General features: G+C 40.5%; 1 protein-coding gene across 3 annotated transcripts in view; it reads left to right on the top strand.

The window, feature by feature from the left end:
* Positions 1-1,236: 1,236 nt before the first annotated feature.
* Positions 1,237-25,232, top strand: part of PLPP1 (phospholipid phosphatase 1) — a 117,256-nt gene continuing 93,260 nt past the window's right edge. Inside the window, exon 1 of one of the 3 annotated variants that reach the window (XM_029216475.1) lies at positions 1,237-1,699. In XM_029216475.1, the coding sequence (XP_029072308.1) occupies positions 1,642-1,699 (58 nt within the window). In that variant the 5' untranslated portion in view covers positions 1,237-1,641. Of the gene's footprint in view, positions 1,700-8,958; positions 9,739-25,232 lie in introns of those variants that run through there. The other 2 variants (XM_029216474.1, XM_029216476.1) reach the window with 2 other exon arrangements.

The raw sequence follows: 25,232 nt of genomic DNA, 5'->3' as shown, positions 1-25,232 counted from the left end.
GTGTAAAGTGTTTAAAGCTTTCAGAAGATATTCAAACAAAAGGTGAAATCCAATGTTCACATTCTTTTTAAAGAAAAACATGCTTCTTCAAATACATTTTTTTGCTTGTTGGGGGATCACTTGGGGCAAGATCTTCAGATTCCCTGAGGGTGATAGTATCTCTCCACTCATTTTATGACTGTTTTGCAGGCAAAGTCAGAAGTACTAGGTAACAGTTTTCAATTTGTCTCACGTCTTATGAATGAGGAGGAGAGATACCAATGGTTGACATCTGTAGAGGGTTTAAGCTTTTAGAAAACACTTTCATGTGTATTTATTCTGGGCTTTATCACTTCTTGACTAGAACACAGAGCAGGGATTATCAACATCCCAATTTTACAGGTTAGGAAACTGAGATTACTAAATGTTGCTAGGGTCCTCCTGGAATCAGCAGTGAGAGGAATAAAGAAAACTCATTCTGACACTTGTTAAAGTGGTGAGGAAGACTTTATTCCAAACTATTGCAATAGGGGGTCATAACTTGCAACAGGAGAAAGCAATTGTGCTCAACTCCGAATACAGCAAAGACATCTGGGAGTTTATTACAGCCAACAGACAAGCAGAGGGAGCGGGTTAGTGGATGGAAAATTAAGAGAAAACATTAAGGGTAGGGGGATTCCTGATTAAAGGCAGGCCAAGGACTTATATATTAAAGGACTTACGTATAAAGGAATTTGATCACATATGAAAAGTAACCAGATACCAAGGGTACAGGGATGACTTAGCAGAATTCACGCTAATACGGGGCTCTGCCCTGCCAGATTCGAAGACCTCAATGGAGGCCCAGGCGAGTAGAGGGCTCGGAGGAGCCTGGCTAAAGTTTGGATAGGGAGAGAGTCTTTGTCACTGGCTACCCCGTTCCTCTTTATTACCCAATCCCCATGAGGAGAGCTGGCAGGCAGCCAGGGTCGAGAGTCCAGCTCTCCCCCCGAATCAGCAATGACCGGCGGCCAGGGATGCGGAGGCCAGGTTGGGCGACCACTGGCTGAAAATGGATCTGAGCAACACCCCTCACCCCACACGGGAGGTGACCCCACGCTCCGCCCGTCCGCCGCGCGGCCCACTTGAGGGGCGGGCTGCGCAGGTCGGGCGGGGCGGGGCCAGAGGCGCCGATTGGCTGGCGCGCCCCGGCCTGGTGTTTCCCCGGCCCCGCCCCGTCACCCCTCACTGGCCGCCCCGCCTCTGCCCCGCTCCCCCAGCCCGCGAGGCCGCGCGCAGGCGGGTCTCGCGCTGCCCCGCGGGAGGGGCCGAGCCCGTGTTCCTCCTCCCTACCGGTCCCCATCCTTAAAGCACGAGCCCGGACGCCCCGCCTGTTGGAGACGGCGTCTGGCTCTGGACAGCGAGCGGCCGGGGCGGGCCACCGCCGACCGAGGAGGGCCTGAGGCAACGGACCCGCCGCGGCTGGCACACGAGCCTCTCGGCCCCGACTGAGTGGTTGCGGGAGCTGTGAGGGAAGGGGTCGCGGGCGCCATTGCTGCCCATCAGAACGCCGCAGGGTCCCCGTCAGCCCTCGGCTGCTCTACCCCGGCTGGGAGGAGCCGTCGCCAGTCCCCGGCCCGGTCTTGTGAATCGGGTGCCTCGTCTGCCGCCCGCGCCGAGACCATGTTTGACAAGACGCGGCTGCCGTACGTGGCCCTTGATGTGCTCTGCGTGTTGCTGGGTACGTACGCGCCGCCGGCCGGAGGGGCGTGTGCGCGCGAGCCCGGGGTGTGGTTGAACTGGTGGGTTGCGGGTGTGTGTCCGCTGGGAGGGGACTCGGCGAGAGCCGCGGACGGGCGTGGGGTGGGGGTGTGTGTGTGTGCCTGACGCGCGAGCCGTGCCGGGCGAGACGCTGGGGGCGGTTTCCGCAGCCCGGGGACCCCGCTTCGCAGCCCGCACCCCGGCTCCCGCGTGGCCGCTGCCGTTTGTCGCCCAGCGGTGCGCTGAGCCCACCCTGCTTGGACGCTGTTCACGCCTCTGCGCTCCATCCCTTGCTCTCCTGTCCTCTGTTTCCCCTTCCACTCCCAGCCCGGAGGGTGGGCTCTTCCCCTCTCGGCTGTAGGGCAGCCTGGTCACTGGCTCATCAGGTTCAGTAGCGAAACGGGAGGTTTGATGCATTGGGGGTTCTCAGTAACTGGCGCCAGTGCCAGGTTTATCTTATTTGTGGGAAGCCGTTTACATTTCCGTCTATTAAAGATTAGAACTCTCCTAATTAGAAGGTGTTACCAGCTTGTAAATTGTCAGGCTGTAAGTGGGTGTGATGATGCCAGGTTTCTGCCTATAGGTTTGAAGAACCTTGCTTTTTGGGGGCTGGAGTGGGGATGGTGTGCCCCAGACCTGCTGTGTCCTTCTCTGCACAGACCTTGCCATTGTGTAGCTTTCCATCTCCTGTGAGAGCCCAGAAGGAGCACTAGACATTTCTTTGGCTGCAGCAAATTTGGCGTTGTCTTTCTGACAGAAGAGTTCAGTTGTGGGTCTTCTGGTTGCCAGTTGTTCTTTTATTTTGACGAGAAAGAATAGAAGTCATTTGGCTAAGGGATAGGCGTTGGGAGGAGAGATTTTCACCTTTTCAGTATGTATTGTGTAAGGCAGTATCTTTGAACTATTTATATGTTATGGAAAAAACGACAACAAGAAAACCTGCTCTATGTTTGGGTAGTCCTACTTATGGTTGAGTATCGAAGTAATGGTATTGGCAAGTTCTCAGCGTTGGTTGGAGAGCTGTGACTTTAGCATCCTAGATGCAGGTCTGCATAATGGCTTTTCAGTGATAGGAAATTTTCCCCGGTTTTAATCCAGTATTCCACTCTCTTGCCTCAAACCTGACCATTTAGGTGCTCGCAGTCTTGCCGAAGTTTTACAAATTCTGTTACCTGTTTTTTGAGGAAAAATCTTTTTTATTTATGAAACATCTTTATTGTTTACGAAGACACTTACTGTATAGCTCCACAGTGAATTTTAGGAATTCAGTTCAGGAAAGGGAAACACGATTTTGGAACACTATTTTTATAGAAGCACAAGTGATCCTTTCAGATGTCTGGACATATTCATAATTACATTAAATATATTCAAATTTATTTTCAGTGAAAAGCTTACCTTGGTAAAGATGTTATATTTAAAAATGTATTTTAACTTGTACTGAATGTTAGTGGAGGTTTGTTAAACTTCATTTATATTATAGTGAAGGGAGAGAAAAATGTTTAGTCATAAGTAACTTTGATAATTCTAATATATTGGATATTATTCTGTCATTGCCACATATTGTGTATTGTCAGAATTATACATAAACTTCCCCTTTTCCTACCTTGTGGGAGTTGGTAATTTATGAAACAAACGTCATGTTTTCTCTTTGGGCCAAACACTGAACCAGGATAGATGAAACATAATACTGCTCTTAGGTAGCTCAGTGTTATTAAACAGAAAGCCATATGGTAAATCTATGTTTTGTTTTGTTTTAATTCATATATAATGGAGGAACCTATATGCAGTACAACTTTATAAATTGTAGGTTCTTGCAGTCTATATTTTCAATATGATGGAAACATCACATAATTGTCCTATAGAGGTAAGGGTAATTTTATTGCTACATGGGCCTAACAGTTGCAGAATTTATGACAGCTCTCAAAAAAGATAAAATTGTGTTTATGATTTTAAGTATCTTTGATGGTTTTGGAAAAAGCTTGTTTTGGGGACTTATGCATTTAGTATCAGTATCAGATACTTATACCGATCTATTTGAAACACATTTTATCTGTTCTTGTGTTACTAGAGTTTTAAAGTAATTCAGTGTATTGTCAAGATAAGCCCAGAATTCCCTATTCCTAAATAGAAAGTGAAGTGTTATTTTAATTTGGTATATATGATGACATTAGATTTAACAGTATCAACACTCCATTACAAGCAGCAGTGAAGGAGAATAGTGATGCTAGAGATACAAAGCATTTTCATGCTGAGCTTTTGGAGATAATATATTTTTATAGCAAACTCACCTGTCTAGTGGAGTCTAAGGGTCCACTTTAAACCAAATTTTAAATTTGGTTTTCATCCATCTTACTGACAGCAGGAGATTGGCGGCCTAAAATCGTGGTAGCTCAAAGAGGGTTATCAACTTGGCATTAACTTTTTTCTTTTTCTTTGGAGAACTACAGGTGAGATTTGACTATAGCAACAAAAAGATGATTAAGCACTTCATAAGTACAGGGTTATGTAAAAGTGATTCATAATTATGATGTGAATATGTTCCAGGTTCTGTTAATGGTCACCCAACATCATATAGTGTATCCATTTGATATGCTGATGTTACGTGATTGTGTTACATGGCTACTTTATAATATTACAGAAGGTGACGTCTGTTGAAGTGATAGTTAAACATGCTTGTGGGTGTGTGTGTGGGTTGTGCATGCGCGCACATGTGTATACGCGTTTCTACCCCAAATCAGTGTTATCACCGCTGGGAAACGTGAGTTCCTCCATATAATATACCCAGATTATTAGTTCCTTTAGTGGGTCTGGTCAATTCTTGGAAGAAGAGTGAGAATTTTGAGAGATGATGTATATTTGATTCCTTTCTGAGATGGAGCATGGTCTTGCCATCTTTCTCTGGCTCTTTTGATAATGAGTTCTATGATTGTAGAAAAGGCTATAAATACCATCTGAGCACACAAGAAAAGCTGTTCTATAGAGAATGGTAGTGGGCTGGTATGAAAGCTGTGTTTTTGCTCAATGTTTTAAACCATGTCCTGAATAAAACTTATTAGTGTTTAATTGCTGAGGGTCATTCTAGATTTTATGCACCCTGGCATTAGGCTGCCAGTTAATGGACACTGAGTCCACTAATTGATTCAGTGCACATTGATTGAAGGCTAATTCTGTTCCAAGTTCATGTTAAATGCTAGGGATACAAAGATGAATAAGACAATCTGTGCCCTAAAGGAGTTCAGAGTCTAATGAGGGAGAAACAAACAAGAGTCACAACACATCATGATAAGTGTAATAATGAAGGTATGGAATAGATGGCCTTTGAGTACAAAGAAGAGAGTTGCTCTAGATGTGATCCATTATAGATAAAAGGGTTGTCTGTTTATTCTTAGAGATGCAGAAATGACAAAAATTACCTAGGACTACTCTTAGAATCTTTTTTTTTTCTTCCTCAACTTGATATAGGGCAGTGGGAACCCAAATAAGCACCTGTGTTTATAACTTTTTTGCAGGTTCTCATGATGCCTAGAAGATTTGGGTGGAACTGGCAAAGGCTTTTTATGTGCCTGTGTTTTGCTGGGTGGCGGTCATTTGGAATATCCTTCTGTATTGTATATTCTCCTTTTGCCCCTTCAGATCTTTTCTCCACCCTGCTCTTGCTTTTTGGTTTCTGGTTGGCCTGGACCAATGGGACAAGAGCAGGAGGCCTGGAAGAGCCAGTTTACTCCTGCTGGATTTGTGTTGCCAGAGCTGTTCTATGTTTTGTGAGTAGGTCACAGCTTCTATTCAGTGGCCTTCTGTGCCAGCCAGCTACAGTTACAGATCTTTCTGGGTTCTGGTAACCCTTTACTTGTCCCTTTAGGCCTAGAGATGATAATGACTTTCTCATGTTGCTGGTGTGGGAGTATTCCACCATCCCCTGCTGCTTTCCCTAAACCCTGCCTATACTTTTGAAGATTATTCCTTCATTAAATTCTCTCTTGAAAACCTTATTTGGATGTGCTGTTTTTTCTCCAGGGCCCTACTGATAATACTCATGTTATGTCCAAACAGATCTGAGGTAACTTCCCTTTCTGCACTTGACACCAGTTACAGTTTCCTATAATAGCAGGTGATACAGCAACTCGTGAGCTCCAACGTTGGCTTTCTTGGAATGGAGTGGGTCATGGTTACCTCAAGCATGCTGCAAACGTGGTATCACCATTATGCCAAATCAGAGTCAATAAATTTAGGGGAAAATGTGGCAGCAAAAAACATTGGCAGCCATAAGTGGTTGTGGAATCCCTGTTACTTATTCTTCTCCAGTAATTATGCTGACATCATCCTGCCCCTTAAGTAGTACCCGTCACGAGTGCTCCCTTTCCTGACCCTGAATCTGGGCCCCTTTCTCAAGTAAAAATCAAATACTTAATGAAAGGGTCTCACTTGCTAAATAGTCTGCAGCCTTCCCTTTTCTCCTGACATTTATTTGTTCATTCACTCATTATTGGGTGAATTCACTCATGTATTTGTTTCTTATCTAGTAGGTGCTGGGCATTCTGTTAGATACCAAAGAGGTAAATAAATAAATAGGACATAGTGCCTATCCTACTTGCCATTTCAACTTCTGTTAACTTCTATTCAGCAAACTTCTTTTGCTTCTGATGAAAGTTTACTGTGCTTGTTTCTCTGTTTTATGTAACTGTTCTCTTTCCTCTCAGCCACAGAGAGAGAGAAGGAATCTCAAAAGATGAACAAAAATTTGTCAAACTGGTAATATTCTTGGGTCAGACTGGCCTCCTGTTGCAAGGCTTTTTCTACCTTTTTTTTTTTTTTTTTTTTTTTTTTTTGGTACGTGGGCCTTTCACTGTTGTGGCCTCTCCCGTTGCGCAGCACAGGCTCCGAGGCTCCGGACGTGCAGGCTCAGCGGCCATGGCTCACGGGCCCAGCCACTCCGCGGCATGTGGGATCTTCCTGGATGGGGGCACGAACCCGTGTCCCCTTCATCGGCAGGTGGACTCTCAACCACTGCGCCACCAGGGAAGCCCCTTTTTCTACCTTTAAATGGCTAGTTTGGAACAAAAGCAGAGGCCTGGAGGAAATTGATAGTATTTGGCTCTAGTTGGTTTTATACAGTTGACTTTAAACTTAAATTTACCTTGCTTGGAATAGAGTATGGAAATATTCAGAGAGCATTCCCCTCTATAGCTTTTATGAAAAGTAATTTTTTCCTTTATATTCTTTTTGAATTACATCCTTTTGGAAACTCATGGACATGCTATGAATCTATTAATTTCTTTCTTGTTTAGTCATTTTTGGCTGAGTTCTACCAAAGTTTCCTATGTGTTACTTAGCTTGTGGAATTATTCTAATTCTTTTTGATAAGAAATTAAAGTTTAAATTGTTACTGTTTACCCTGCTAAAAAGGAAGTAGGTAGTAAGTCATTAAACACCCACATTTTAAGTGAACCAGTTAACTTGTAGCTTCAGTTTTATGGAAAGGATTTTGGAATGTTAATTGTTTGTTTCCTCCTAATTTAGGTGGCTTAATTCAGCATATGAGAGGGAAATATACAGTCTATGTAATAAGCTAGTTAGGGGTTATATGGACACTGTCTTGCCTCTTTTATTATTTTCTGTATGAAAAAGCGTTCATTCAGATATCATGAGCAGTGGTTACAAGTAACTTTCTTCTTTCTTTTTGGCCCTCTTCTTTTTCTACTTACCTTATTTTTCATTTTCACTTTTTCCACTCCAGCCTGCTTTCCTTCTTCCCTTCAACCTTCTTGCTGTCTAGGTTTAAAGCCCAGATGGCTCAGAGTTGTTTTTACTTAACTGAAACTAGTCTAACATTGGGAATGACTTTTTCTTTAAAACATTAGATAGACAACACAGTCTAGTGACGGACTCTGGATCCAGACTGCCTAGGTTCACATTCCAGCTCCTCCATTTACTAGCTGTGTGACCTTGGGCAAATTTCCTCTTTGTGCCTCTGTTGCCTCAGCTGTGTAATGATAAAAGTACCTACCTTGTGTGGTTGTTGTGAGGCTTAAATGAGTCAATATATAAAGGGTTTAGAGCAGTGCCTTGCACTTAATGTGCACAATATGTTTGTCAAATAAAATTAATCATCTATAATCCTACTATAGCAACATCATTATTTTAGTAAAAATAACATCAATATCGTTTTGTAATAGGGACAAAAACACAAACTTTAAACCGTTTCCCATGAGTACTCATGGAATGTCTTCGAAGCTTACAGAACATCTTGAAATAGTAGTGTTTTATCAGTCACATGTAAAAACCACATATATAATCTTCAGGTAGTAGTAATCCCAGCTGTGGTAGAAATCGATCTGTATAGTCTGTGGTAGAATGTAATTAAACAAATGGAAAAACTGTTACTTTATACAGTGGTTAAGTCCTGAATTTCAGCTTAATCAAGAAAATGGAGTTAGCCACACTCTGGTCACCTTCACTGTTTTTATTGCCCAGGCCTTGGAAATGATTGAGTGACCATGTAAAAAAGTAGACTTAATATTCCTAAATTTTTTGAATGACCTTAATTGTGCATCCTCATTTGTGTAAATTCTATTGTTTGAATTCCTATCTGCAGTTAAGCAGGCAGCAAAGAAAAAGCTATTGTGTAATACCTCTTTATACCCCCTCTCACTCTTACCCCTGTTTTCCAATCAGGTTTTATTTATTTATTTATTGCTTGCTTGCTTGCTTGCCGCGGCACGCAGCTTATTGGATCCTAGTTCCCTGACCAGGGATCGAACCGAGGCCCCCTGCAGTGGAAGCATGGAGGCCTAACCACTGGACCTCCGCGGAATTCCTTCAGATATTTATTTTGACATATGTTAACCTGATACTATTTTTTATGTTGTGTTTAACACAATGTTAAGTTTTTAAAATATCTGACTTTGCAACATCCTTCATTTATTTATTCATTAGCTATTATGTGCTTAGGACCTGTAATTATCACTGTGAAAAAGATAGGTAAGGTCTCTATACTAATAATGTAAGACAGTTACAGATGTTTGTGAATGCCATGGAAGAATGAAAACAAGGTTAGAAGAGAGTGAGATGTTGGAGGGTGGCAATCTCAAGGAAGGCTTCTCTGACGAGGGCTTTTTTTTTTTTTTTTTGTGGTATGCGGGCCTCTCACTGCTGTGGCCTCTCCCGTTGCGGAGCACAGGCTCTGGACGCGCAGGCTCAGTGGCCATGGCTCACGGGCCCAGCCGCTCCGCGGCATGTGGGATCTTCCCGGACCGGGGCACAAAGCCGTGTCCCCTGCATTGGCAGGCGGACTCTCAACCACTGCGCCACCAGGGAAGCCCTGACGAGGGCATTTTTGATTTCAGATTTAAGGATGAAAGTAAGTTGGTCATGGAGGAGCTGGAAGAAGATGATTCCAGGCATAGGGAAGAGCAGGCGTTGAGGGCTAAAGGGGCAAAGGGCATTTGTAACAGAAAAGAGGCCAGTATGGCTGGAATATAGTATGTATCCATGATATTCTTAATAGTGAATTTTGTAACTTTTTTCTAAATGTCAGAGTGGATAATAATAATAACTGACATTTACTTAGTGCTCACTAGGCCCTGTGTGGCTGTGAGGTCTCTCAAAAACGTGCTCAGGGAGGATAGCTTGTTCATCTTCATTCTGTAGATGATGGAACTAAGGCCTAGAGTAGTTGGGAAACTCCCAGTGTAACTCAGGTAAGAAGTGGTATGGTTGGGAATTGGGAAATGCATTTTTAAGGATTATAACTTTTTTTTTTTCCCCCTCTCTTGTGGTATGCGGGCCTCTCACTGCTGTGGTGTCTCCCGTTGCGGAGCACAGGCTCCGGATGTGCAAGCCCAGCGGCCACGGCTCACGGGCCCAGCCGCTCTACGGCATGCGGGATCCTCCCAGACCGGGGCACGAACCCGCGTCCCCCGCATCGGCAGGCGGACTCTCAACCACTGCGCCACCAGGGAAGCCCAAGGATTATAACTTTTGAATTCAGATTGACTGGTCCAGATTTGAGAAATGAAGAGGGTGAGGAATGAAGAATTGAGGGAATTAATTGGCTGTAAAAGCAGTGGTTATTTTAGGTGGCCTAAATGTTTTATGACTATCTTTATTCTATATGATGTTGCTGCAGAGTCAGTTTCTGCTTATCATGTTTTGAGCGTGTGTCTGCTGTCCAAAGGAGGCACTTTAATTTTTCATAAGTCAAACGTGTAATAACTGCTAAGCGTTTGCTAGGAGGGTATATCATACTGGAAGATGTAACTGATTTGCACTGTTCAGTAACATACCCACAGACTTTTTCTTCAAATACGGTGTTGTCATAGGCATTTCTACCCAGTAAAGGAGACCTTTATCCTTCATTGCATTTCACATGAGTCATGTGTATAGAGTTTAGAGTCACCTTTCGTAACTCATTCCAGCAGATATAGTTAGAGCCTCATGGTTTAGTTCTCAGTTGTCACTGCTTGGAAATGTTTCCTGAGTCTTTTTTCAGGGTGGAGTGCCCAGGAAAATGACATATAGGAAATGTGTAGCGGATGAGCTCTTGAGTTAATTGGCAGCTTGTTAAGCCAGGTTCTGCCTTGCCTTTTGGTTCATTTACATCAGCAGGAAGAGAGATGGGTTGGCTGCTTAGGTGCTTGAGGTAAATGAGAAGAAGAGAAGAAAAACGTTCTTTATTGAATGAATAAATGAGATTTTGGTAAATGTTTTACATAAACTCATGAATCATCACAGAACTGTATGGTATTAGCCTATGGTATTAGCCTCATTGTATGCCCTAGCACTGGTAATACAAAATGGGTGAAAAAATAAAACAAAACCCATGGATCTCAAATAGCTTCTTGCTTACTCTGGAAGACAGACTCATAACAAACAATGACAATACTGTATGGTAAGTTGAGTGCCTGATATGTCACAGCACTTAGGTTATTAAGAATGAGTGAGATAGGGTCTCCATCCCCAAGAGGTACACAGAGCACTGTAAGGGGAGAGAAGTAGGAATTTGAATGAAATCTGTCTGTATTTCAAAATAGTTTCTCCTGAGACCACTGCTTTTACTTTCCAGCAGAGATACTGTAAACCTTTGGGAACATCACTTTTGGCTAGTGCTAAATTCTGGAAATAATTCCTGTAGATAGCTCAGAATCCATCTTTATTACTGGGTGGAAACACTGTAATACCGGTGCTTAGAAAGTGCGTGGCACTTGGTAGGCATTCATATATTTGTTGCCTGAGTGAGTAGGCAATAGACTTGAGACAGCCACTCTTCTGGGGTTGGAATTCTCACTCCATCTATTACTAACTGTACGACATTGGGCAGGTTGCTTCGACTCTCCGTGAGTTTTGTCATCTAATGAGGAAAAAGATGATGATAATAGTGTCTTCCTCATAGTGCTGTGAAATTAGATGAGATAATGTATGAAACAGTGTATGTGAAGTGTTTAGCGTATTCCTTGCCTGGGCTATTGTTGTTATCATTGTTAAGTTAATAAACCAATGTAGTACCACTGACCCAGTCTGTTATTTAAATTTGATACCATGTGCTGGTGACTTTTCTTTTGGAACATTATTTAGTGTAGTTCTAGCTAGCTTCAGTTTAAATAGCATTTAAATTGGAACCTGGTTCGTATTTCAGTTTTTAGTGTCCAGATCACTATGGGAGATGTTCTGATTACTTCTAACCTGTTTCTTTCTGGAATCAGATACCTTACTCAGATCTTCTCGTTTTACTTCTAGGTAAGCAATATTCCCACAGCTCATAGACAAAGTACCCAAACGAATGTTTGTGGTTGTAGAGAGAAGAGCAGACTAGAAATAGGAATAAACAAAGGTGTGTGTGAATGGCATGGTTGAGGTAGTCATAAGTTCTCTGAGTACTCACATTTTAAAACATGAAGATTTTATTTTTTGAATATAAACTGGTCAAAAGCTCATAACTTGCAATACACGTTGAAGTACAGCTAAACATAACCAGTTCTTATAACTTCTCTTGATCAATAAGAATTTTTCCTTGTTTTCTTTCCATAGAGTTTAAAAAATAAATGTATATAGTGATCACATCCATCTGCAGTGTTCTTGGATAGTCCTAATTTTAGGTAACAGTCTTCTTCATAGAGGCAGTTTGTTAAATCTATGACTAAAGTCATACTTCTATAATATTTTTCTTAAAAAAACTATTAAAAAACCCCACACTTTTTCAAATGACATCCCAATTTGATTTAGAAAATATACCTAGCATAGTTATGCAGTGCAGCAGAAGCAAGTGATGTTTATTGTATTTTACTTTTTTTTAAATGGCATTGATACAAGAGAGGAATTTTGAATATGCTCCTTCTCAAATATTGTCTGTGCCTAACCCAGTGGCCCAGTTGGAGAAAAGGTCTCTTAATTTGTGATTGTTATCAAAACTTGTTAGGCAAGTTATGGGTAATACTCAACTTTATAGCTAGTGTTGGATATCTACATTAATATGAGAGATTCTAAGTTCTGCCATTGAATATAGTTTAATTACTAACCAAATCTAATAAATAAATTAGCTTTTAAGAAGATAAGTTTTTGCATTAGGATTTGACATTGTGGATGATTTTTCACTGAATAACAATTTTGTTTATGTAACTTTTTTTAAAGGGTTCAGAGTGTGGTCTGGTAGTGAAAGAGGTTGGCTTGGAAGTCAAATTCTAGTCTTGCTTCTGCTACTCTCTCTGATCACACGGGCAAGATCACTTGGGCTCCTTCGTCTACTTATATGTAAATTATAGTGAGAAGAATATCTATCTGCCTTGCCTATCTCTCCGGATCATAGGGGTGAGCACACCTTGCTTATTAAGGAGAGTCAGTAGCTGCAGAATATGTTGGAGCAGTTGATACCACTGGACTCAGGGTAGGAAAACAAAGAGCACATGGTAAATGGGGCATTTTGAGCAACTGCAGCAGACTTGCAGGAGATCAATTATAAATCTAGCCTGGCCATGAAGGCAGTGAGTGTTGTCAGAAGAAAATAGGAAAAAGCTGAAGACTGAAGTATCCAGGAAGTAGTGATATAGGAAAAATGGGCCTTGATACAAAGTAATGTAAGCCCCTTCTTGAGTCTCTTCTTTTGCCACACATAGGTATATGACTTTATCAGTGACCAAATGGCTCATGAAATCTTGCAACTAGTTGGTTACTCTTATGTCAGCCATATTGTGAGAAATGGTAACATATGCTACCTTGAGAAGCCAAAGCAAAATATAATTTGGTCAGACTCACTGAAATTTCAGTGAAGGAAGATTTTCAGTTTTAAAAAAGATAAAGAATAATGTTCACCTACTATCAAATTAAAAAGAAAAAATGAAAAAAGAAAGAAACCACAGTTTTAACCTAGTCTGCTTATTATCAGGAGATTGTCATCTGTATCAACAGCAATTTGTCTTCGGCTAAGACTGTCAAATTCTTTTGGCAAAGATCTGAAATTCCAGGGGAATCTGTTCTAACTTTATATCTACCTGTGCTATATTCTATTCAAGTGACTTTAAGAATAGTAAATAGGAGAGAGATGTTCTTTGAAATAAAATAATAACATTATCTAGGATTATGTTTGTGTTTTCCTCAGTACTAGTCTTGCAGTTTGTTAGCCAGTTAATGATTGGAATGGTGAGACCTTAATGTTACTGTTTAGCTGTAGCTGGCAGAATGATTCATTACTACGTAGGGCATTGGGATATAGCTATCATTGAACTGTTAAGGAATTTTGTCTGTCCTGTAGCCCTGGAAACCCACCACCAATTAGAAATATGTACATCATAATTAAAATACCATGGCCGAAGTTGTAAGAAAATCTTGACAAAATTGAGTCCTATTTAAGAGTCAAATTTTGTTTGCTAATAATTTAAAACTTACACTTAAAAACACTGAATAGTTGTGACTGAAATTTTAAACTCATAAGCCTCTGTAGCCCAAAGGGCCCTGATATTGACTTTGGCTAACTTAATTTCTTCTGATAAAAAGAGAGGCAAAGAGGAGAGTGAGGAAAAGGAAAGTTTAAAAAAACGAAGAAGTGAATATTGCTACAGTCTGTTTTTACCTTCCAAGAGGAAGTCAGGAGAGGGTGAAGCTTCTTTGAGAGGAAGAGGGCCAGTAGGATTAATCATGAGGATGTACCTCACAAGGCCTGAGATTGCTGCCCAGTAAAGACATTGTAGTGGAGGTTCTGATTTTCAGTTCGGTAAATCTAAGGGTCACATTTATAGTAATTTAAATTTCCTGAAGTAAGGAATTTGTCCTTTAGGTTGATCAACTATAATTCAACCTATGTTTAGAATTTACTAGGAAAAAAGAGCAGATTGCTGGAAAAATTTTGTTATAGTTACCCTTACTTCATGTCCTCAGACTTTTCATAATTAAGAATGAAATATTGAGATTGGAGGGGAATTTCCTGGCGGTCCAGTGGTTAGGACTCGGCTCTTTCACTGCCGTGGCCTGGGTTCGATCCCTGGTTGGGGAACTAAGACCCACAAGCTGCCCAGTGCAGCAAAATCAATCAATCAAATTTCATAAAAAGGAATGAAATATTGAGATTGGAAGACAGCATAACTTGGTTGAATATTTTGTAAATTAAAAGCAGAAGAGTTTGACATTTTGAACTGTAAGGTACATCAAACAATTGTGGCAGAAATGTTATAGCTCATATAGGGGCTAGCCATAGGCATGTTTTAGTGTATTATCTGAATATAATTCAGGAGAAGGTGTTTATGTTATAGGAGATAAAGACATATTAGTACTGTGTATAATAAAGGGGGTGAATGGGTACTTTTTGAGGGGGCTAGCATCATATCTGTGCAAACTATGATTACTCAAAATAAGAGGGGAATGGACTGTTGTATTATTTTAAAGCAGTTTAAATGTTAGGGTGTTACCTTGCAATTTCAACAGAACTTTATTAAAATATTTTGTATGTTATCAAGATACTAAATAAGTTTCCAGGGCTTCCCTGGTGGCGCAGCGGTTGAGAGTCCGCCGGCCGATGCAGGGGACGCGGGTTCGTGCCCCGATCCGGGGAGATCCCACATGCCGCGGGGCGGCTGGGCTCGTGAGCCATGGCCGCTGAGCCTGCGCATCCGGAGCCTGTGCTCCGCAATGGGAGAGGCCACAACAGTGAGAGGCCTGCGTACCGCAAAAAAAAAAAAAAAAAAAAAAGTTTCCATTTACTTTTACTAATGTATAAAAGTTTTATAGAATTATTTTATATTGATACGATGCATAAAAGTTAAAGAATATGGACACTGGAAGCATACTGGTCTGAGTCTGAATTCTAGTTCTATCACCTACCACTAGGGTAAATCACCCAAGTTGACAACTTCAGTTTCTTTATCTGAAAAGGACTGGGTTCATCTGTATGTTCTCCTTGGCTGTGATGCAGTGTCCACTACATAGTAGGCATTTGTTTATTCCAGTAATATTCACATATTGTGTGCTAGGCTCTGTCTTAGGCAGTGGAGATGCATATAATCACACAAATAAATATAAAAATGAACCAATAAGTGCTATGAAGGAGAGGTATGGGTACTATGCGAGTTTATAAAAAGGGTTTTGAATAAGGAGGATAGGGTAGCTTTTTAAAATGGTGACTTTGGCTGCAGGGAGGAATAATAGATTGAAGTTGGAAAAGAATGGATTTAGGGAGATCAGTTAGGAGGCTGTTGCAGCCGTCCAAATGAGATAATGGTAGTGAAAGTAAAGAGGTGCTGGTGGAAATGGAGAAAGGTTTGAAGGGATTTGTGAGGTATCTGAGAGGTAAAATGGACAGGTTTTGGTGACATATTTAAAGTGGAAAGTCAGAGAGAGAGAAATGTCAAAGATAGTTCTGAAAGTTCTGGCTTGCATAATTGGATAGACGTTGGTTTCTGTAATAACTGAGCTGGGGAGCACTAGGAGAGAACCCATTTGAGATGGGAAGGGGGGTGGAGATGAGATAGTGAGTTTGATTTTCAGCGTGTTGTGTTTAAGGTGCCTTTGAAATTTCCAAGAGGAAGTATCAAGTCCTTGTTTGGATAAATGGGTCGAAAGCTCAGAGGAACTGTCTGACTTTTTTTGGGAGTCATTGTCATATTCATGGTAATTGAAGTCATGAGAATTGATGAAATCTCAGGAAGAAGTTATAAAGTGAAAAGGAAAGAAAGTTTAGGACTGAGCTATGAGAAACACCAACTTTTTAGATTGGTTGGAGGAAATGAAAAATACCAAGACTGAGAGGGAGGAAACACTTTAAAAACCAGGAGAATGTTTCTGGAAAGCCAAGTGAAGAGAATGCTTCAAGGAGAGAGTGGTAACAATGTCTACATTCTCCTGAAATGTAAGTAAGATAACACTTGGAAAGTGTCATTGAGTTTAGTTACACAAAGGTCATTGATAACCTTATGTAAAGCCATTTTTAAATTGGGGGTGGGCTGGAGGCTTCCCTGGTGGCGCAGTGGTTAAGAATCCGCCTGTCAATGCAGGGGACACGGGTTCAAGCCCTGGTTCGGGAAGATGCCACATGCCGCAGAGCAACTAAGCCTGTGTGCCCCAACTACTGAGCCCACGAGCCACAACTACTGAAGCCCGTGACCCTAGAGCCCGTGCTTCGCAACAAAGAGAAGCCACTGCAATGAAAAGCCCACGCACCGCAACGAAGAGTAGCCCCTGCTCGCGGCAACTAGAGAAAGCCCGCGCGCAGCAACAAAGACCCAATGCAGCCAAAAATAAATAAATACACTTATTAAAAAAAAAATGTTAAAAAAAATAAATTGGGGTGGGCTGAGAAGTGAATAGTTGAAGTGGAAATCTGTGGCTATTGGTAATTCTTTTAAAAAGTTGCACTGAGAAGGGAGAGTGTAGTAGCCAATAGTCTGGGATAATAGGTTGTCATGATTTCCTGTGATATGCTCAATGGGGGAAGAAGGATCTTGCCAGATAGAGGGACCGTTTTTAGGTAAATGGTATAGGAATAGTTGAACTCTTACAGAACCCTGTTTATTGAGAACACTGGATTATTTGATATCCTTGTTTTCCAAAGTAACTGTTACCAAATGTGGTGGAGTTTGGGATATGAAGCCTGGTAGACTTGGTTTCAGAATTCTTATTTAGTCTTGTTGAGCTTCAGTTTCTTCACTTGCATAATGGAGCGAATACTGTCTACTTCACAGATTTGTTAGGAATAAATGAGAACCTATGTAAATAAAGTACCTGGTACTTAGTAGGCATTCAACAAACTAATATCTGCCTGTCTTTTTTTTTCTTGCTTCCCATGGCAGCTGCTGTTTATTGTGTAGTTTCAGCATTGCATGTTTGCTCTTAGCCATAAAGGAATAATTTGCGGGAGTTCTTCCTTCTTGCAACTTATCTTCTGTATAAAATAACTCGAGTTATTTTATAACATAGATTTTTGGGAAAACGGATATATGATTTGCTACTGCAATAATAACTATTAAAAAAAAGAATTTTACCAAACTTTTTTGGCTTGTGTGCCTTTTTAAAAAAGTGTGTGTGTTTTAAACAAAGCTTACTAATTTAGATATGCCACTTTGGTAACTTCCTGCCAAAGTTAGAGTTTTTATGTTTTCCTTCTGAGACACACCTTAGTATAACTTTATTTTAGTTTCTGGAACCTTGCCATTTGGCATAATTCCAGACTAGACATGATGGATCCACATAAATACTTTTAAGATTTAAAATACACAATACATTTTTTTTTTTTTATAAGTGGGGGCGTGTGAACTCTTAAAAGCCGTTGAGGTCTCAGGTCTGGATTTTATTTGGTTGTTTAAAATTTATTTGTAGTTTTGATTCTTGAATTACTTCTTATGCATATTTTGTACCAAAATGGTGAAATCAAGTCAGTCAGGTTTCTTTTCTACAAGTTCAGTTGCTAAAGCAGTCTCCTTAAAGGATTTAATATCTGCCCCCCAACTACCACCATAAACAGTCTCTAAAGAGGAGTTAACTTATGTATATACCTTCCTAGACAGTGACTATTCTAGAAATTCTGTAAAGGCATTAGAGTTTGCCAGCTTTAGTCAAGAATCAGTATGATAGTAAACGTACACTTTTTATCCTTTGGAATATAGGCCTTCGTGCTCAATGGGAGCAGTTGTCTCTTGCCCAGCTGCTAATAAGGGAGACTTCGTTGGTTAAGGGAAGCTTGTGGATGGTATTGCTGAGACTGGAAGTCTCATTGGTTCAAAGAGAGAAGTAACTTAATCAGGTGATCTCACCTGAACACAGGACGCTTTGTCTTATAAGCTTAAATAATACCCAGATAAAACGCTACAGGTCAATTTCTTTAAGCTAAAGACTAAATAAACTCTGTAGAAACTATGTTTCAAAGAGGAACCTTCCCCTGATTCACTCTTATATATATATTTTAAAATTTTATTTTCTTTATTTATTTTTGGCTGGGTTGGGTCTTTGCTGTTGAGCGCGGGCTTTCTCTAGTTGCGGTGAGCGGGGGCTACTCCTCATTGTGGTGCGCGGGCTTCTCGCTGTGGTGGCTTCTCTTTGTTGCAGAGCACGGGCTTTAGGTGCGTGGGCTTTAGTAGTTGTGGCTAGCAGGCTCTAGAGCACAGGCTCAGTAGTTGTGGTGCACGGGCTTAGTTGCTCCACAGCATGTGGGATCTTCCCAGACCAGGGATCGAAGCCATGTCCCCTGCATTGGCAGGTGGATTCTTAACCACTGCGCCACCAGGGAAGCCCCACTATCTTATATTGTCTTCTGAAATTTTTTGGCTTTGGATAAACCTTTGAAGAAAGATACAGTAGTTAATATTTGATGAAATGTTCCTGTATATCTGTTTATAGATTTTCTTTTAAAAAAATTAATTTATTTGTTTATGGCTGCGTTGGGTCTTCGTTGCTGTGCACATGCTTTCCTTAGTTGCGGCGAGCGGGGGCTACTCTTCATCGTGGTGTGCGGGCTTCTCATTGAGGTGGCTTCTCTTGTTGTGGAGCACGGGCTCTAGGCACGTGGGCTCAGTAGTTGTGGTGCACGGGTTTAGTTGCTCCGTGGCATGTGGGATCTTCCCAGACCAGGGATCGAACCCGTGTCCCCTGCATTGGCAGACGGATTCTTAACCACTGCGCCACCAGGAAATCCCATGTTCATAGATTTTCCAAGTTAAAATAACTTTTTCACTGGAGGAACTTCTTATATCTTGTTTCTTTCCCCAAAGGTATATAGTTTGTAATATATTTTGCTGTTTGTATTTCGGAAATACATAGTGTTTCATTATATGGATTCAGCATAATGCATTTAACCCCATTTTTCGACATTTGAGTCTTGGATATGGAATAACATCATTAGTAAAATCTAGATTAGTTTTTTCTTTTAAAATAATTATTCTGTGATTTCCGAATTTTCTAAAATTAACATGTAATAAATTGGTAAACTCTAAAAAGCCCAGAAAAGAATATAAGTATTACTACTAATCTTACTGCCACCCAGAGATGACCTCTTTTTTATTTATTTTTTATTTTATTTATTTATTTTGCGGTACCCGGGCCTCTCACTGATGTGGCCTCTCGCATTGCGGAGCACAGGCTCCGGACGCGCAGGCTCAGCGGCCATGGCTCACGGGCCCAGCCGCTCCGCGGCATGTGGGATCTTCCTGGACCGGGGCACGAAGCCGTGTCCCCTGCAACGGCAGGCGGACTCTCAACCACTGTGCCACCAGGGAAGCCCAATGACCTCTTTTTTAACATTTTGGTTGTATATCTTTCCAGACACTTTTTAAAAAAGACCTGTGTTCTAAATGGAAATACACTGTCTTCAAATGAGCTAAAGAAGACTGTTAGGAAACTTCTCAAAAGAAATGATAGATCCCTCCCCCACCCCCTGCCAAAAAAAAAAGATCTGCCTAAAGTCCTTGTAGACCAAGCTAGAAGTCTGTATTAACTGAGAATATCCTTCCAATGTTGAAGAAATAAATTTCAGACAGAATTCAACATACAGACCAATACAAGTCATTATTTGTAATCATGTATGTATCCAGTATAACTTTGATACTAACATGGCAAAGACATTTTATATATATATATAAACATCCACATATATATATATCCACATTTATATATCCATTCTCTCTTTCTTATGAAAATATTAAGAAAAAATTAGGAATAGAATTTTACCAAACTGAATCTAGTTATCTAAAAGACAATATATTACAGTAAAGTTTGATAAGGTCCCAAAAAAATCAACTGAAATTTTAGAAGCAGTTGATTTTATTGGACATGACTGGAAAATTTTTAAAAATTAATTTTGAAGAAAGAAAATATTTTTCCAAATATGCTTATATACATCTATATCATTTATTCAATAAATCAATTTATATTTACATATTTATATTTATTTTAATATTCAATAAATATAAACTGTAGGTATAGTAGACATCAGACTCTGTATTCAATGTTAGGCATCTGTTTTAAACAAGATTCATTTCTTGCCCTCAAGTAGCTTGTAGTTTATTGAAAATATAGTTGAGGCCTAGTGATAATGGTAAGAAAAAGAAAAAAAGAGGGAGAAAACAATAAAAAGCATTTTCTTTAAAGGGAATAGACCATTCCTAAGCAGGTATTGGTGTGAAATAAAGTTAGAGTGATGAGTAAATCATACAGTTTTATGTCTTATGTTGTTCTGTGCTGTCATTTCATGTCATCTGATATGATGCGAAATTATATTTAGGAGTAGAGAGACCACTTACTAATGGCAGTACTTGGATTTAAGAGCCTCATCACATTTCTCAATTAAAAGATAACCTAGGTACAATGTGGCACGTGGACTCAAAAACTCAAGAGGGGCTTCAAGAGTATAAAAAATTATCATGACACTTGTGAAAATTAATCAGAAGAAACCAGGAAATGACTGGAAATTTAAAAGAAGTATGTGGACTGTGAGGGAGAGGAGCAGTAGGAACTCTGATTTATTGCTGGTGGGATTGCAAAGTACTACACCCAGTTTGAAAGACAGTTTGGCAGTTTCTTACAAAACTAAACATACTCTTACACAGGATCTAATAATCATGCTCCTTGGTATTTACCCAAATGTAAAAAACTTATGTCCATACAAAATCCTGCATGTGGATATTTATAGCAGCTTTACTCATAATTGTCAAAATTCAGAATTTTTGGGATTCCAAAATTTTGGAATTTGGAAGCAACAATGATATCCTTCAGCAGATGAATGAATAAACTATGGTACATCCAGACTAAGCAAAAAGTCATGAAAAGATATGGAGGAGCCTTAAATGTATATCACTAAGTGAAAGAAACCAATCTGAAAGGGCTACATACTGTATGACTTCCACTATGTGACATTCCAGAAAAGGCAAAACTATGGACAGTTGTTGCCAGGAGTTAGAGGAGAGAGAAGGATGAATAGGTGGAGCATAGTGGATTTGGGGGGCAACAGAGCTACTCTCTGTAATACTATAATGGTAGATGCATGTCATTCTACATTTGTCCAAACCCATAGAATGTACTACGCCAAGAGTGAACCCTAATGTAAACTATGGACACTGGATGACAGTTATTTGTCAATGTAGGTTCATTAAGTGTAACAAATGTACCACTTTGGAGGGATTATTGATAATGTGGGAGGCTGCGCATGTGTGGGGAAAAGAGGCATGTGGGCAATCTTTGTACCTTCCACTTAATTTTGCTGTGAACCTAATACTGCTCTGGAAAAAATAAAGTCTATTTAAATAAAAAAAAAAAAAAATAGTTAGCTAACAAGGAACTACATTATAGCACAGGGAACGCTGCTCAGTATTTTGTTAATAACTGAAATGGGAAAAGAATTTGCAAAAGAATAGATACATGTATATGTATAACTGAATCACTTAGCTGTACACCTGAAAGTGACACAACATTGTTAATCAGTTATGCTCTGATATAAAATAAGAATTTAAAAACAAACAAAAAACCTGTGCTCTAAAAAAAAACAACAAGAAGTTGGGATATTACTTTATGTACTCTTTTTAACATAGTCTCCTACAAAATTACTTTTTTTTTTCTTCTTTCTCTGTACGCGGGCCTCTCACTGCTGTGGCCTCTCCCGCTGCGGAGCACAGGCTCCGGACGCGCAGGCCCAGCGGCCATGGCCCACGGGCCCAGCCGCTCAGCGGCATGCGGGATCCTCCCGGACCGGGGCGCGAACCCACGTGCCCTGCATTGGCAGGCAGACTCTCAACCACTGCACCACCAGGGAAGCCCCTACAAAATTAATTTTAATGGTTATGTGTGTTTCATTGTTTGTATTTGGCATAATCCACTTTACCTCCATTTTTTAATATTTAGGTTATTTGCAGTTTTTGTGCTGTAATTCTGTATACAACATCTTAGTAGAAACTTTGGAAAACCTTCTCGGGTCGCCCATCCCAGACTATCTCAGTGTGTTCTGGCCTTTTCTGCCTGCTTCTCTGTCTCTTCCAGTACTTCCTTCTTTAACAATAAGACCAGATCAGGCGGACAAGCTATTCTTCAAACAATTTATTAACTATGAGGCAACGAACATGCTGGCCTCTGTGAATTCAGGGATCAGAGAGAGACATAGACCCATTTTATTTGCCAGAGATAAATAATTCCAATACATCAGTTAAGTGTTGTGATAATTTTATGTATGTATCAGGTCCATGGAAACTCAGAAAGAGAGCATTGGTTGTGAAGGCAGTAGGCAGAGGAGAAAGATCTGGGAATAAGCATTTAATTAAGCTCTCTTAATATGCCAGGTAATATGCTAGGCATATTACTAGGCTCTTAGTTTACAACAAGGAGGTACATGAATTATATTTATTTGCATCCACCATATGAGGAAACTGAGCTTAGATAGGTAGATAATTTGCCCATGCTCACTCAAGTAGTAACTGGGAGAATGCCCAGAGTAAACCCAACTAGGTGTATCTGACTACAAAGCCTCAGCTCCATCTGGGACCCCACCGTGCCACACCAAAGGAAAGATTCCAGGAGGAGCTGAATAGAAAGAAGCTAGAATGGCAAGTAGACCTTAGCTAGGTGGAGGGGGTGGGGTCATTGTTTGGAGCTTGGGAAGAGGTTTGAAACAAGTGAGGGGAGTTGAGAGAGGTGATATGAGGCTTAAGCCAACATTAAGAAAAAACTTGTATATAGTAAAATTCACTCTTTTGGGATACAGTTCTGTGAACTTAGACAATTTAGAACTTAGAGTCTTGTAACCACCACACAATCAAGATACAGAACTAGTCTGTTCCCCCCGCCCACCGAAATTCCCTCAGGCTTCTCTTTTTTAGTCAACTCCTCCCACCATTCTCCACCTCTGACAACCATGGGTCTGTTCTTCATCCTATAATGTCATATAAACGGAATGTCATATAATGCCATATAGTAAATGGAATCATATAATATGTAGCCTTTTGAGCCTGGCCTCTTCACTTAACATAATGCATTTTTAATTAGGTGGTTATTAATGATGTAAACGTTACTGTATAATTTTGCTGTAGTTTTTTGCTTATTTCAAAATGTGCTTATATCATCCCCAAGTCCAGCTTCATGTAAACAGCATTTTTGGGGGGTTTTTTTTGGCTGAGAAATGGTTAATAGTTATAGCTTCAAATATCAAAGAAGCCCAAAATAGATTCCTGATAAGTGCCCAGGAGAAAGTAAAATAGAAAAAAATCAGCTGTCTCTCCCCACACCCTATTATGTCAGCCATCTCCTTGCCTTTTGCATGTAGAAATCTACATGGAAAGTTTGCTACTGAGTGAGACCTTTGCCAGCATGAAAAAAAAAGGGAACAGCTGTTACCATAAGAGGGTGGAAGGAATTAATGTTGTTCCTGGCCAGTTGGCACTGTGTGCCTTTCTGGGACAGTAACAACAGGTGACCAACTTCTGCTTGTTATTTTTGTTATCGTATAAATAAATAGGCTAACTTGTTTTTTGTGCAGAAATCTCAGGGTCCATGTTAAAATAAACTGCCCACGTAATTGTCCTGGATTTTTTTTTAAAGCTGTTTAAGTACATACACAAATTTCTTTTAAGAGTCTTAATGAACTAAGAGACTCCAAGGTTGAGGATATTATAGGTAATTATTGACAGAAAACCACAAAGAGTAAAAACCTTTGGTAAATGTCACTTATATCTAAACTGCACTTTATCCCTTTTGTTCCAACTTAAACAGAAAACCAACAAGATAACTAAGTACTTTTTATAGTAAAACCATGTCAGCCACAGAGAGGTGGCGACTACAAGCCAGTGACCAGAATGTAAGTGTTCCTAAAAGCCGAGAGTGCACTGTTCTTTGAACTCTTGCCCCTGGATACTTTGAGTGCCATCTCTGTGAGTCACACCCAAATATATAGCGCTCTTGACCACTGATCCCTCCCATGTGGCTCCACACTCTTCACCTTCTCCCCCTCTACCTTGCACAAACTCATCTTCTTGAGGTACAGGTTTCATCAAGTCCTTTCTTGCTCAGGAGCCAATGTTGATTTTTCATTTCTTTTTGAAGCATGTCCAAATTATTTACCTGGAATTGAAAATCCTTATACTGTAGTTTTGCTTTGCCCATTCATATTTCTCTTATTCCTCATTTCTCTCTACCCTGTTATAGTTGGATCATCCTATTTTTGTTTTTTAAATTGTCTGGCAACAGACTGATCTCAGGTATCAATCTTTAATTCATTACTAATTGTTTCCCATTGCAGGTATTCTGAATATTTTTTTCTACTCTATTTAAACCTCCAGTTATCTCCTGCTCTCCCCATTTTTTAGCAAATGGTACTGTTTCCCACTTCATTTAGAAGGCTTTAGAGTCAGATAAGTGCATGTTTGAATCCTGGATGCATCACTTACTATCAAGGCTGGTAGACAGTATACACCTGTGTCTTCCTTTCCCCTGCCCACAACCCTCCCGTGGACCTCCCCAAGATCCCAGAACTAAAAGGTTGAAGCAGAACCCAGCTCCTCCAGCACCAACTGGCATCTGTTCTGAGTGGCCAGCGCTGGTGCAGTACTAGTTGTTAAACATTTTAAATTTCACCCTTATTGCATGTATGACTTTAAGTTACTTATCCTCTCTGAGTCATCCTCTCATCTTTAAAATGGGGATAATAATACCAAGGTGACTCTTTGTTCATCAAATATTTGTTGAGGGCCTGCCTTGTTCTAAGCACAGTGTTAAGTGCTTGGGGTATATCAGAGAACAAAACAAACATATTCATGCCTTCTTGGAGCTTGTGTTCTAGTATTCTGAGGATTAAATGAAAATTACTGTTAAATGTTCAGTATGGTGCCAGACCCATAGAGGTGCTCACACTGTTTCAGCCCCCTTTCTTCCCTTTTGCCACACTGTTTTCATCACGGCCAAAGGGCCCAGGGGAGTGTGGGAGGGGGAAAGGGTGAAGCCAATACTAATAACTGGATATGAGATCCCCAGAGAGTAACCAGGACCTGACTACATTGCATAGCAATACAAATCAAACAGGAAACACTAAAAAAAACCCCAACACTAGCCAGCCCTGCTCTTGATGAGTT

The sequence above is a fragment of the Monodon monoceros genome, unplaced genomic scaffold (assembly GCF_005190385.1).
Source record: "Monodon monoceros isolate NGI ecotype Baffin Bay Population unplaced genomic scaffold, NGI_Narwhal_1 Super_Scaffold_12, whole genome shotgun sequence".
NCBI classification, from domain to species: Eukaryota; Metazoa; Chordata; class Mammalia; order Artiodactyla; family Monodontidae; genus Monodon; species Monodon monoceros.
This window is presented reverse-complemented; position numbering and strand designations above follow the sequence as displayed.